Source organism: Salminus brasiliensis, chromosome 2 (assembly GCF_030463535.1).
Source record: "Salminus brasiliensis chromosome 2, fSalBra1.hap2, whole genome shotgun sequence".
NCBI lineage: Eukaryota > Metazoa > Chordata > Actinopteri > Characiformes > Bryconidae > Salminus > Salminus brasiliensis.
The window spans coordinates 35,487,141-35,501,854 of NC_132879.1; the positions used below are offsets into that span (position 1 = coordinate 35,487,141).

A 14,714-nucleotide genomic window follows, 5' to 3' on the forward strand; every position below is an offset into this window, starting at 1 on the left:
CATCGCATAAGATGGTCTACGTCTCTCAGCTGAGTCTTATCCAGTGTGACAGGCATCATAGGGCTGCTAATAAGCCAGACTTCATGCAGAAAGCTGGGGAAAGAGTCGGTCTGCTGTCTCTCTTGCCTTATTTTGTGAACATAGGCATCATTATTTCCCATCTACTACTGAGCTGGCGTCAGTTGCAGCGTGGAGTTTTTCTAGGGTCCTTAAATTAGGCTCTAATTTCCCCCTCAGGTCCTCACAGCTAACAGCGTCTGTCCAGTGTCTGTCCCCATTCTTTCATTTCTTTGTTTTTGACCTGGCTTGTTGGAAACTCTCACTTGTGTTGTTGACAGAAAGGATCACTGAGGTCCAAGAGGTCTCTCTATATGTCTGGCTAATTTTTCTGGCTAAAAATATTTTATATCCTTGATATGTTTATTAGGATTAAACAGCTGAAGGCTAAGATCCTGCTATATCAGCACAGCACCTTCAGCTTCTGATGATTTGGGAAAAGGCTGTAGGAGAGGGGGGGGGGGGGGACTGGAGTTCGGGTAGCTTCTGCTTTGTGGATGGAAGCCGCCCCCCCCTCTGATATGCGGAGCCAGGAATTATAGACGACAGGGTTAAAAGGGAGGGGGCGGGGTGGAGGCGGGTTGTGCAAACTTGTCGTAGACATGTGAACAAGGTAGAGGGTGGAACTTATAGGAGGGGCTTCAGGCATGTTTCTCCTCCTCCCACTTATCATTACGAATAGCAGGTTTTTATTCAGCACTTGCTCAGGTGATGATGGGTCGGCTCAGGTTAGTTTTTTGTCCGGCTCGGGTCAGTTCGGTTGAAAATTTCAGGAAGAAATAAGGACATTTGCACACAGCATTAGACAGATTACTCCCCGCTCTGCCTGTCTCTTTCCACTTATCGTCTGACAGGTTAGCGCAGCTTTTCATGCAGCAAGAGGAAAATTACTTGTGACTGCAACACTGGCCAGCTAGAGCCCGTCCAGTGTAGACAATACCTACAGCAGAAAGCCAGCACTAAAGGATGAGGCGATTTCAGAGGCAGTTCAGTTCTTGCATTGTAAGCCCAAAACGTTTCTACTTGGAGGAAGGCAGGTGTGTGCTGACACGTGAGGTGGTTTCTTGGGGTCAAGCTCGCCTGTTGCACCACCTGCTGCTCTGCAGGCATTGCTTTGCCTGTCCACCAGCCTCTCGTTGAAAATAAACAGGGGGGGGCGTGAATGTCACATGCCGTGTAAAAAAACTCCTAAAGCTCTAACTTGGCTAGTCAGGATTGTGAAGATGTAAGAGCTGAATAAACACCAACATGAGGAGAGCAGGGGTACTCCATCACCAAAAAAGACTTTCTCTATTGCTGCTTGATTGAACACCAATCAAGGGACAAAACCGCCTTCCTCTGGATGCAGTAGCAGTAGATTTTCTTAGCCGATTTCCAAGTAAAATAGGATATTGAGCCATGATGTTGCCAAAATGTTGAGCCAGTTTATTTAATTTCATTTTAATTTGAATTTTAATCTGTACACACAGCCAGAAACGGAGGTGATAGCTGGATTTGCCTTCAATGATAGGTGTATCCACAGGTGGTGGGAGGGGGAAGGAAATCATGCTGGTGTAGTATTGGTTAATTACATTTTTCCAGAAGCTGTTTAGAAGCAGTCAGTATGGTTGCAGAAAATTCATCAATCATTTTGAATGTTATGACACAGTAATTTGTGTTTAATACGCACAAGGACATGAACTAGCAAGTAAACAACAGCCCTATTGTGATTCCAGGCTGGCTTTAATGCATGCAGGGCCTGGTGTGTGGAGCCCGAGGCAGACGTATCTGCAGGCCGTGGGCTGATGCAGGAACGATGGAGGAAGCAGAGACCACACAGCAAGAAATGGTCGTACAAGTCCAATTTATTCCATGTGCTTTGCCAGGATATAAATAAAGACCAAACTTAGAAAACTTAGAGTGCTGGAAGCCCAAGCCTATGTACATGTAGGTTAGCAACTCTGCTTCTCGACTCAAACAAGCTCTTTTTCAACAGTAAAATCAGTTGACCTTCGAAATTTGGTACCATGTTAACCAGTGTGATGTCATATCCTTCTCTTTCTTTTTTTCTGTTATTCGTTTTCTGCTTTTTTATGTTAAACTACATTACATGTATGAACAATGAGTCAACAAAATATTTATTTACAGAGAGAATTGTGGCAAAAATTTCTACAGTGACACTGAGTTAAAATAGTACATCTGTCTCTGTGTAACAGCCCCATGAGAAACAATGGCCTTTTCACCTGAAAGCAAAGTTGAATGGAGCCATTCACACATTCTTTGCTTTACTACAATAATAATAATAATAATAATAATAGATATTTTGTTTTTTTGTTTTTTAGGATTGGCTGTTATTCTCAAGCCCAACATATCATATAAAAATAATATAACATTAAGACAACATTAGACAAGAATTGCACATTAATAATAATAATAATAATAATTAATAATAAGAAGAATAGTTAATTAAGAATTAAAATAATGGTAATATAGACTTCTATTGAACAGTAAAATGTTTTGTCAATATGAATAGTAATCTGCATGGCATTGTCAATCATGTCAACAACAAATCTGTAGTGAATTTGGCACGAGACGCATCAATTTCATGGTTGTCCAGTGCAATAAATCCATTCACATTGTGCATAATATTCATAACAGAGAATCAACCATAAACAAACTGAAGAGAAACTGAAGAGGACAACTGAAATGTAAAAAATGCGTCCGCTTTTGCCCTGGTTTGCGTCGCGCCCTGGCATTCTGGCATAGAGACCAGGGCAAAAAGAGTCTGTGAGAGTGACCATGGTATACGTCCTATCCCCATGGCACCTTGCCTTTCCCCCAACTTTCTCCCTCACACAGCATAGTCCACGGGCCCCAGCAGCAGAGCCAACGCAGTGAAGCGGCTCCGAGTGAAGTGTACATTCAAACGCGACAGGTCCCTGTCGCTCTGTAGTCCGCTGTAGTGTGCGCATTAATGCATTCGGAAAAGGCCATAGGTGCACACCGGTAGTGTCTCTTGCACACTGCATTTAGGCTAAAAGTCCCTTCACCAGAGGCTCTGCCACATTTGTAGTCCAGTGACACTTTAAGGCTCCGCATTTGTAGTCCGTTTTGCAATGTGTGTATGAGAGGGTCCATGTTAGGGGCTGGCTACATTCTTTGATTTCCACAGTAATAGACATGGGCGTCCGGCACTGCCCTGCAAATGAGATTAAATCACTTATCCAGAGCGTCCATCAAAAAAAAAAAAAAAAAAAAGAAAAAGAGAAAAAAAAGGAAAAAAAAGACTCTCAGACCAGTCCAACACGGACCACATGCTCTCTGCAGGACAAAGTGCCTGTTTCAGGGCAACTTGCGTTCAAAGCCAAACAAAAAAACAAAAAATGAGGAAAAGGAATTAGAGATAAGATAAGATAGCTGGAAAATGCTTCAGTGTAAAATAAGCTTTCTTTAAACGACGCGCTTGCGCTTTTTTGCCAGGGTAGAGGATATGAACAGAAAACCCTGACATAAAACACGGCTCAACCTCCAGCAGGGTTTAGAGAAAGCCAAACCCTCCAGGCTGCCCGTTACAGGCCATTCTGGATATGTTAGCAAAAGTTAAAAAAAAAAATCTATTAAAAGGGACTGAAAAGTCGATTTGCTGTTTTCAGACAAGCTTACTTTTTATTTTAATTTTTTTAATATATAATTAAATAAACATTTTGCTACACAGCACATAAGCAAAAATGTTCTCAAGTGGCATCTGATCTCCATTCCTACACTTGACCGTGTGGAGCAGCCATCTCTAAAGTCCCTTGCTTTTGTTTTTCCTGCCCCCAAAAAACCTCTGCAGCTAACTGCGCCTCACGCTGCCTGCTGACAAACGAAAGCAAACCCCCTCCTAACTAAAACACTGTAGTGACACGCTTGTAGCAGCATTTACGGATTTGAAGTTCTCATTCAAGCAGTCGCGAGGGTGTAGGGCGGTATGCATGTGTGTTTGCGCGTAGTGGTTCGGTGGGGGAGAGAGTAAAAGCATGGAACGGAGGAGAAAGGAACAACAAAAAAAAATCAACAACAGACTGCACCTCTTTTTTCGATTTACGTTGGAGGAGAATGAGAGCGGAGTGAAGGAGGGTGTGACACGCAGCGTGTCAGCCTGAGGGCTGAGCGTGACCCTCCTGTATAGAGCTGCAGTCGGAGAGGGGGAGCGAGATAGATTTAGAGAGAGCAAGAGAGAGAGAGAGAGAGAGAGAGAGAGAGACAGCAGCAGCGACATCATGCAGAGGCCACGGTATACGGCTGGACCGGGCGGAGGGACGCGGGGCGGGTCACAGGTCACTGGGCCCGTGGCTCCGTGGGGGGCCTCTAGAGGGCGCTCTCTGAAAGGCACACACACAGGAAGTGGACAGTGTGGGTGTATATTAGAAAATAGTGGTCTCATACTTGGTGTTGACGCCTCTCTTGGCCTCCTGTCCCGGCTCCACTATCCAGGGGACGTTGCCGTGGCCCTTCTGGTCCATCGAGGGCTGCTCCATCTAGGGTAGAAGACAGGAGCGAGAGAGCAGGTCAGGCAGAGGCAGGAGACGTGAGAGGGAAATGAGAAAAAAAGAAGGTTAGACAGGGAGGGGGCGTGAGGAAGAGAAAGAGGCAGAGGGGAGTGTTCAGAAGAGAGTCAGGCAGAGAGAGAGAGAGAGAGAGAGAGAGCTGAAGGACAGAGCAGGGTGGCCACACAAACATAGACTTGCACAGCACAGTTAAGTGAAAATCCTTGAGGTGTCAAGGTGTTTTTTAAGAATTAAAGAATTAAAAGTGCACTCCGCAAAACTAGCGCATTGTCGCCGACTCGCAAAACATTATTTAAATATGGCGATTACTCTTTACATTGTGCTCAAATTTCATAATTAATGGCCCAATGGAAACAGTTTGAAATGCCCTGCAATCATCTAGTTAAAAAGTTAAGGTTTTTCTTCTCCCGTAAAGCTGCCAATGTTTTTGCGCGACAGCACAGGTCATGTAGTATTATGTGGCACAGTACTTTTTGTCCACTGGCTTTCTCTCACTACGATTCCCATTATGCATTATGCAAGTATGTCATACAACCACTGGGATTCCCTATTGCAATCACCCAATCCTGATTACCAGCCACTAAAGATGGCACATCGGTAAAAGGAGTATCAGCATCTGGCCTGCGATTTGAATCCCACATAGCACATACTCACACTGTGTGATGTGATGATGTTAGCTGTGTGTTTCTTAATGTGGGCTAATGTGTGTGTTTGAGTAGACTGACCATGATGATAGTCTTCTTTTTGATGCTTTAAGTGAATCGCTTCAATGAAAAACAGCCCAAGTATGAAGGTTAGCAACCACACAAAAAAAAATCGACTACCCATTTGTCACTGTTGTGCAAAAACAAACAAACAAATAAACAAACAAAAAACTAAAACAACAACCAATTTAAATCAACATTTTTGACATTATTTGGATCTGGCGCTTGTCCTTTACATTTTGTCAAAATGTCATGATGCCTGGGTTTGGGAAATGTGATGATAAGGGTAAAGGATCCGCTGGTTAGTAGTGTTAGTAGTAGGAGATATCTATTTAAATGATTATAAATACCGCGATTCCACCTTTATTTAACATGACCTACTTAACCAGAAGCGAGAAGAAGCAAGAAGACGCTAGCAGCAATATCAGCTATTGGTCTCCATTCCCTCTGCTGAAGCACAATGGGATTATTAAGCCAGATAGCACAGAACAATTCAAACAGCCCATTCTCAAGTATCCACCCTTGGCATCCTAGTGATGGTAACAGTCTTTTCAAACATACTACCATCTTCATGGTGCACTGCCAGAGGAGGGGGGGTCTGCATTCTGAAGCTGGCAAATCTCATTCCAAAGGCACAGAGGCATGTTCACAACAGGTGTATCAACGGTTACATTTTTGATTTTGGCCGAGGCGTCCCTTTAGAAAACAGATGGTGGAGTCATTCTCAGGAATGTGAGCTCTTTGTGAAGACAAAATCGCGTCAATCATTCAGCAATCAATGGGTCGAATGTGAAGGGGTTAATGTCTTTCTATGCAAGTAAACCCTGCTGTACAAAACGCTGCTTTCACATCACCTTCACATTTCTGTACGAAATGTTTTGGTGAAAATATGTTACCTAAAGATTTTAAGTAACAACAAGGTAAAACATTGAGCTTGACAAGTGTAATCTAAAATTATGATTTAATATCCTATATCAGAGAGAAGATTATCTTCCCTCTATTCGAACAGTGTGGTCAAAGAGACCATCATGATGTCACTTCATTTTAAATGATGTCAGAAAGATCAAAGCGTTGTTTTTTTACGGGCAGAGAAATTGCAGCATTACTGGGTTGAGTGGGTCAAAAGGACACTGGAAAATCCTGCAAAATCTAGAAAAAAATTGAATCATTTATATGTGGCTTTGCACTTTTAATAATATACTCAAATGAGATGACAATTAGATGCCAACAAGCTGGTATCAAAATAAATATGAATTAAATATTAATTTATATAATTAAAATAACAATTTAACCACATGTTACAGGTTATAAAGTGCACTGAATCCTGAGAATCACCTGGTAACAAAAACATGTTTCTTATTTTTCACTCACAGTTCACTGAAATAAATACAGACCTGCATTTGAAACCATTTTACTTCTAATTTTATTCTGATTGAACTGTTTTGAACTTGTTTTATGGAAAAATATAAAAATGATACTCCTTCAGTCAAAACTAACCCATACATGCAACAGCTATAACCACCAATCACACTGCTGTGTACACTGTGTATCCATGCAGTCTGAGATTTATTCCACACAGAGCTTCACACTTATCCTTCTCTACAGCAGCAGAAACACACACACACACACACACACACACACACACACACACACACACACACACAGTAATCTACGCCTTCTGTCATCTACATCTTCTTTTCTTTATCTGGTGTTTCCATATGGAGCCACATGAATATTAAATATCGTAATCCTCACACTGCCTGACTACCTCTGAAATCTCACATACGCAAATACACACACACACACACACACTTCTGATTAAGTGCACACAATCTGTAATCTTCTATGATAACTCCTACTGGTGCTCTGTCTGAGGCCTGTCTGGAAAGCCGCCATATCTCTCAACAGCACACTGCCAGTGAGGAGCGCAGCTGCATGAAGTGATGCAGTGTGGTCATCTAGACTGCAGAAAAAGATCTTACAGACTGACGGGATGAAATCCACAGCGTGCTGATTCAGCTGGTAACGCAGATGGATGGTAAGCAACATGCTCATACACACACACACACACACACACACACACACACACACACACACTCGTCAGCAGAGAAAGTCAAACAAATAAGCAAAAAAAGTTCCAGTCAAAAAAGGGTGTTGTTAAAGGAACAGCCCTAGGAAATATCTAATTTACACAATTTTCCTCTGAGATCAAATGTGCTAGATCAGCCCAACCTGGAAGAAATAATTACAAATGCCAGGCTTCAAGAAGCCAGCTCCTGTGATTTAGCTCACTATGCATTTTATTCAGTTTTATGAATAACAGTGCGCCATACAGTGTCAGAAAAGCAATAGCAGTAAACTCTGCATGCTTTAATGCAAGTGTGAATGAAGGCAAGTGTGTGAATGCCAACTACTGGGTATAAGCTAATAAGATCAAATAAAAAATGCACTCATCTAAAAATGACTATAGCAAAAGTGGGCGATATGGCAACAATATTATGCAACAGATTATTTTATTTATATTTGATTTCTTATTCACTTCTTCCTGGTCAGGGCCAGAGCCTACAGGAATACCCCCTGTAGAGGGTACCACTCTATTGCAGGGTACAGCACACCTCACCATTCACCCACACACCTAGGGGCAATTCAGCATAGCCAAGGTGTGTGTGTTCTTTCGGAGGTGGGAGAAAACCAGAGTACTTAGAGGACAGTGACATGAGAGACCAGAAATTGGAGTGAGGATTGAACCCATACAATTACAGGTCCCTGGAGCTGTGTTGCACACACTCACTGTACCACTGAGCTTCTGCAGTACAATGACTGTAATTCACAATTTGCTGCAATACGTCAGTTAAACAGGGGCAATTGTGCTCTCTTTGTATTAAAAAAGTAACATATAACAACATTTATCACAACAACAACAACAACGACCTGTCATAATGCCCATCTCTAGTATAGTAAAGTTTAAAAAGTTTAATCTCTTTAAATATTTTCGGTATTTTAAACACAGATGTATCCTCTTCTAAATATTAATCTGAGCAATAAAGAAACACAAATGCACAGTGAATAACTTACCAACCAATACTGCTGAGTTGTATATAGTTATATACAGGAATTACTCATCTCTCTGTTCTGGTTGTGACTTCTGTGAGAGTTTAGATTTGTTATGAATTTGGCATTTATTTTCCTGCTGGAAAGTGTCTGATATGAAATTCACCCAAAAATATGTAAATTAGAGAGTAGGAATCAAGAGTATTTAGTGGAAAAGGGTGGAGGAAGTACAGTACAGGTGGTTACAGATCCATACTTATCAGTAATACCTTTATGACTATTTACTATAATACAATAATCATAATTATTATTTATACATCTGCATTCCCCCGCAGGACCCGTGCAAAACTAAAGAATCACATTTTGTGACCAAACATGTCTTGGTTTGATTCATTCCTTGAGAAAATTGTGCAAATTAGATTTTCGCCAAACTAGTCCCTTATCAACGGTGCTGAGCAAAACCCAACCCAATGCAGACGAGGCCAAGCGGAACCAAGGAAAGAGACAGGAAATGAAAATTCCGAACAGAAACCAAATAACATGGGATGGGAGCTAATGGGATGAGAGCTAAGAAGGCAAAAGGAAAGGAAAATGCAAGGAGACCTGAAATTGAACTTTGTGTGGATGGAGGAAGAGGAGTCGTGAGGAAGGAGGGTGGAGAGGAGGCCGGTGCGGGGTGTATATGTGCCCCAGGGACCAGCGGCTAGAGGGGGACATGACCTAGGGGTGGAAGACAGAGGTTATAGAGGTCACAGAGGTCAGAGAGTGGCAGCACTCAGGCACAGACACACCCAGCGAAGCACACACACAGATGAAGGCTCGGGGAGGAAGAGGAGAAGAAAGGGAGGCAAGGAGATTGAGAGAGAGAGAGAGATAGAACTGATCCTAAAAGGATGAAGAGTATAGTAAGTCACTTACATGGATAAGGAGATGAGTATGTAGCAACATAATGTTCACTTTCTCTTGTGCTCAGGAAAATCAATAAAGTCTATTAGTGTATGCTGTACTCCTTGTGTGACGGCACACACACATACACACAGAGCCACACAGACACAGGAAGCAATTAACGAGTAATGTAAAGTTGCTGGCTCAGCAGGCCTCTTCACATATGATGATTAATCTCAACATACTCACACGCTTAGCTCAAGACTGAGTATCTTTACAGGAACAACACACACACACACACACACACTCACATGCACAGTGTATGGAAGTGCTGGAGTAGGAGCTTAAGTTTACAATCAGCTAGCACGTCAGACCAATACCAGCACTTCTTCCTTAGTGTCTGAAGCCAGTTCTGGATGGTAACCCTACTATAATTGTAACAATAATTATATACGGGTGCATCTCAATAAAAGAAATATCATGAAAGGTTAATGTTTGTTTATAATTTCATTCAACATCACATGTCATACATTTTATATTCATTACACATAATATGACATTCAGAAATATAGTACCTCAAATCATTCAAATAAGATCAAACAGAAAACTGTACGATTCAGAAATGTCAAGTGTGCTCATTTATACACTTATTCCATTCTAGGTTGGGTCTTCTTTACCACAAATCATTGCATCAGTGTGGCCGGGCACGGAGGCAATGGATTTGGGGCAGTGCTGAGATGTTACTGAAGCCCAGGTTGCTTTGATAGTGGCCTTCAGCTCGTCTGGGTCGAGTACTTCTCTTCGTCTTGACCATATCCCATAGCTTCTCTATGGGGTTCAAGTCCAGAGAGTTGGCTGGCCAATCAGGCTCAGTAATATCATAGTCAGCAAACTATTTAGTAGAAGTCCTGCTGGAAAAGAAATTCACCATTTCCATAAAGTTTGTCAGGAAGCCTGAAGTGCTTGTCAACCTCCTGGTCAACGGCTGTGTTGACGTTGGACTTAATAATACACAGTGGCCCAACACCAACAGATGACATGGCACCCCAAACCATCAGAAACCATCTTGGATGCTGTGCCTCTCTACTTTAGGACCTTGATTGCAAAATTTACTTTCTTCTGAAAAGACGACTTTGGACTGCTGAACAACAGTCCAGTTCTTTTTATTTCAGGTAAGATGCCTCTGATGTCTCTGTCTCTTCTGGAGTGACATGATATTAAGAATTTTGGCCAGTTGTAGCCCCTGTCCCGGAGACGTCTGTGTTTGGTGGCTCTTGATGCACTGACACCACTTTTTGAATCAACTCCTTTTGACAATCCTCTCAAGACCGTGGTCATTCCTGTTGCTTGTGCATCTTTTCCTACCACATTTTCCTCTTCCAGACAACTTTCTATTAATATGACTTTTCAGCAAAGACCTTTTGTGGATTACCTTCCTCATGGAGGGTGTCGATGATCGTCTTCTAGACAACTGTCAAATCCCAATGATTGTGACTGTGTGTGCTCTAGACTAGGCCGAGAGATACCCTGCATTAACACTGTCAAAATAGTAATTTACCATTTGATATACTGGATTTCTGGCTTAAAATTTGAAACTTTATGTAATGAATATAAAATATATGACAGTTTATTTTTTTTTGATGAAACCTTTTCACAATATTCATATGTTTTCAGTGCATGTATGAAGTCTTGGCTCAATTGGATATTATCAGCTACTACATAGTGATAATGTGTGCCTTTTACTTGGTAGAAAAAGAAGTAAGTGCAAACAGTAGGCTAAGTATATGTTACTAATGTTGAACTTACAAAGGACCTCATATAAGATTTCATATTTGATACATATTTTCTTTATTTACTTAATATTACTCTAGAATACTAGAACATACATCAGAATGAGCCTTTTGTTTTCTGAGGAGTCCAAAATATTCTTAAACCTAAATCAATAGAATAATCATCGATAATTGTCTCAAATGTACAGGAAGCAGATATATGATATATATCGTTGTAAATATATATATATATGGTTGGCCATACCATCCAACTACAGCTCTCAGACTAGGGCCAGAAACTCCCTGACTCTATGAGGCCATTGTGCCAGTAGAGACAGTGGAGACAGAACTGTGCCAGAACCCAGGATCCCTTAAGAGAGCAGTGAGGCCATAAATACAAGCTGATCTTCAAATCAAAATTTATCTGCAACCACACAGTGTGTTATCCATCACTGCCCTGCTTTTGTAATGCGCTCGCCCCTTGCTCTGGGGCTGCTCCAGATTAGTGTAATATGCTTGCCGTTGTCAGGGGAAGGTGCAGGAATTATGACTGTCAGTGGGTCACTGAGCCCGGGGCGGCTGCAGAGGCAGACTGTGGGGCAGACAGAGACTGAGCTGTGGAGCTCCAAGCAAACAGCACCTCATCAATCACCCTCAGTCTTAAGCCACAGGCCACAGAGAAGACAGAGGGCACCGTTTACCCATCAAAACACACACACACACATCTCCAGACACACATGCCCAACCCACAGTGACAAGTACCAATGTCTGGAAGTCAGTCAGTTTTCACATCTGAACATAGACACACACACACATACACTACAAGCCAAAAGTCTGGAAGCTAGGAATGACATCACATGTCACATCTGAAAAGTCTTCACAGTCGATGTCGACATCAGTCCCTTACATTGTCCAGTCATAATATAATTCAACACACCTGACTGAGCTAATCAAGCCTGCAGAAGCAGCTGAATGTGTGAATCAGTGGGATCTGATTAGAGCTCTAATAAAACTCTGCAGGTGAACCATCAGCTCCAAAACAAAGGAGCAATTAATTACAGCAATTAACAGCAATCAGCAATTAGTTCTACACAAAATAAAGGTGCTTCAAATGGTTCTTTGAGTGAGTTTGTGCCAATGAAGAACCACTTTTGGTTCCATAAAGAACCATATTTGTGAAAGAGAGCTCCGAGTGGTCTAGCAGGTGCAGGTGCTGCCAATATGTTCCAAGCAAACAGCACCTCACCACTGGTTCGAATCCCAGGTCATGCTGCTTGCCATCAGCAGCCGGAGCCTGAGAGAGCACAATTAGCCGTGCTCTCTCCGGGTGGCCAGATGGCTTTTTGAAAAGAGGTGGTGGCTGGTTGTGCATGTGTCAGAGATGGTATGTGTCTGTCCTCACCCTAGCAGTGTTGGGAGCATTACATGTGATGGGGGAGAGTATTAACGAGTGGGTTGTGTACAGTTGGGGAGGAAAATTGTGTAGAAAATAGAAAATAGTCAAGAACCTTTACAAGAGATGGCTCTTTAGACCTTAAAATGGTGGTTCTTCTTTATCATCACTTAAAGACCTCTCCAAAGCACCTGCTGCTGCAAACTTGTAGTTTTGTAATTGTACTGAACTACTGACTACATTTTAGAGCTAGTGTTGCGTCCCAACTTTTGGCCTGTACATACCTGAACAGAGAAATATATATATATATACACAATATGCAGACATAGATATATATTTAGACATTGTTTCCCTGCTCTGTCTTTGACAGATGAACAGATGCAATGCAAACTGGTGCAAACAAGATGCAACCAAAATCAACTAAAATAACAGCATAACCGTCATAAAGCAGAGCAAAGACTTCCAACACCATGGCAGCTCTCCGTAGTGCTGGACTTACTGAACAGGACATTTAATCTTTTAATATTTCTGGACCATGAATCGATAAAGCGCAGGCCAAAAGCAAGCGATTAGAGAAGAAGCCCTTTGGGAGTGGTGAGGATGGAGGACTGGATTTAGCAGCATTAGGCTCAAAGCTGCACTCATGAGCCACGGGGCCAGCACACACAGATGGGGAGGATAGTTAGCCGCAGGAAAGGTGAAGGGAGTAGAGAGGCAAAATGAGACAGAGCCAGTAGGAGTGGGCATGTGAGTGAGTGTGCATATGTGTGTTCAGCACTCACAGATTTGCGGATGTTGGCGCGGGGTTTGGGGATGGGTTTGGAGGGTTTGCTGTCGAAGCTTTCGGGCAGTGTAGAGGAGCCATGGCCGCCCTTCCTGGCCTGCAGGGCTAGCTGATACGCCACCTCAAATGCCTGGCCCAGTGTCAGGATGATCTCATAGGCCAGATTCTGCACATAGCACACAGGGAGAGAAGAGAAAAAAAGATAAAAAATCAATAACAGGTAAATAAATGAACCAGAATTTACAGTTCCTGCATGTTTATGTAGAAGATTTGAGAGAGTATCTACTAGGGACTTTTCCCTTTCTTTCATTTTGTTTCTTTCAGATGCAATGTTGCAATTCTTAACACTTTATTAATCTATTACAGTAATAGTATTATTACATTTAGTGCTGTTTTTAAATACAATCACATGCTCAATGATTTTCAATGAAAAACATGACACTTTTAGTATTATTAGCACTAGTACTAATTAGAATCCATACTTTCCAAAGAAGTAAATAAGGGATAAGGGAGAAATATTCAATTACTGAATTAGCATTAATAACAAAAAGGCAGTTACAATACAATGGCAAAAGAATCTTGCATTTTTCAGTGGTGTTACTCAGTGGAGCAGCTACGGAATATTCAGAATGAGGATTTTACAACTTTTGCCATCTATTGCACCAGTAGAATAAACCATGGGCCCTACCAGGAGAATTCATGAAAAAAAAAATGTTTTGATAAGTTAATAAGAATGTTCTTAAATGCAATTTTAAAAAAAAACAACAATTCAAATGTTTTCTTATCTTTATAGTTTTCTTAAGTAAACGTTTGTAACCTAGCCTTTTATATGGCATTTTACAGCTCACCATAAACAATGTTCAAACACATTTTTTTCAATATTGGGTTAAATCCATGCAGGATAGTAAAATGGAGAACAAACATAATCTAAATAGGTACTAAAAAAAATTAGTTAGCAAGAGCAAGAAGTGATGAAGTAGCAAATTGCCAACATGAAAAATGTTCATATTTGGAATATGATAAACATGAACTGTGGCGTGACTTCTTAAATCAAAAATAAAGCAATTCAACTGTTTAAACTGACCATTTTAGAGGCGTACCTTCAGAACTTTTTTAATACAGCAGTCTAGTGTAAAGAGTGTGAAGCTATCCTAATACCAATGTTTCTTACATATTTCTTAACAGTAAAGTTACTAAAAAAAAGTCTTAAGATTTTTGAAGAAAAAAAACTTTTTTCTTAAGTATGAAATTCTTGAAAGAAATATGAAATATGAACAAAAAGTTTCAAATTACTTTCTCCAGACACTTTTGTGAATCAGAGCTCAGAGGTTAATAAACTCAACAAATATTCAACAAAAAAACAAGGTTATCAAAAACACCATGAAAGAAAATAGTGTGTATTCCCAACAGCCTGTACTGGTTAGACTGCCACTGTTATTCCAGTAAATCACCATGGCAACATTTCCATGGCTGCATGCAGTCATCGGTCAGTACTGTTATGTGATCTAGATCTCAGAACTGTGTAGATTTGTCAATACACAA

General features: G+C 41.3%; 1 protein-coding gene across 8 annotated transcripts in view; it reads right to left on the bottom strand.

Annotated features, from left to right (window-relative positions):
• Positions 1-1,883: 1,883 nt before the first annotated feature.
• The window catches only part of anks1b (ankyrin repeat and sterile alpha motif domain containing 1B), a 261,246-nt gene continuing 248,415 nt past the window's right edge, over positions 1,884-14,714 (bottom strand). For 3 of the 8 annotated variants that reach the window (XM_072672508.1, XM_072672507.1, XM_072672506.1), the window contains exons 24-26: positions 13,171-13,338; positions 4,465-4,556; positions 1,884-3,235 (exon numbers count right to left, since the gene is read on the bottom strand). In XM_072672508.1, the coding sequence (XP_072528609.1) occupies positions 3,187-3,235; positions 4,465-4,556; positions 13,171-13,338 (309 nt within the window). In that variant the 3' untranslated portion in view covers positions 1,884-3,186. Of the gene's footprint in view, positions 4,557-7,366; positions 9,062-13,170; positions 13,339-14,714 lie in introns of those variants that run through there. The other 5 variants (XM_072672509.1, XM_072672505.1, XM_072672503.1 and 2 more) reach the window with 5 other exon arrangements.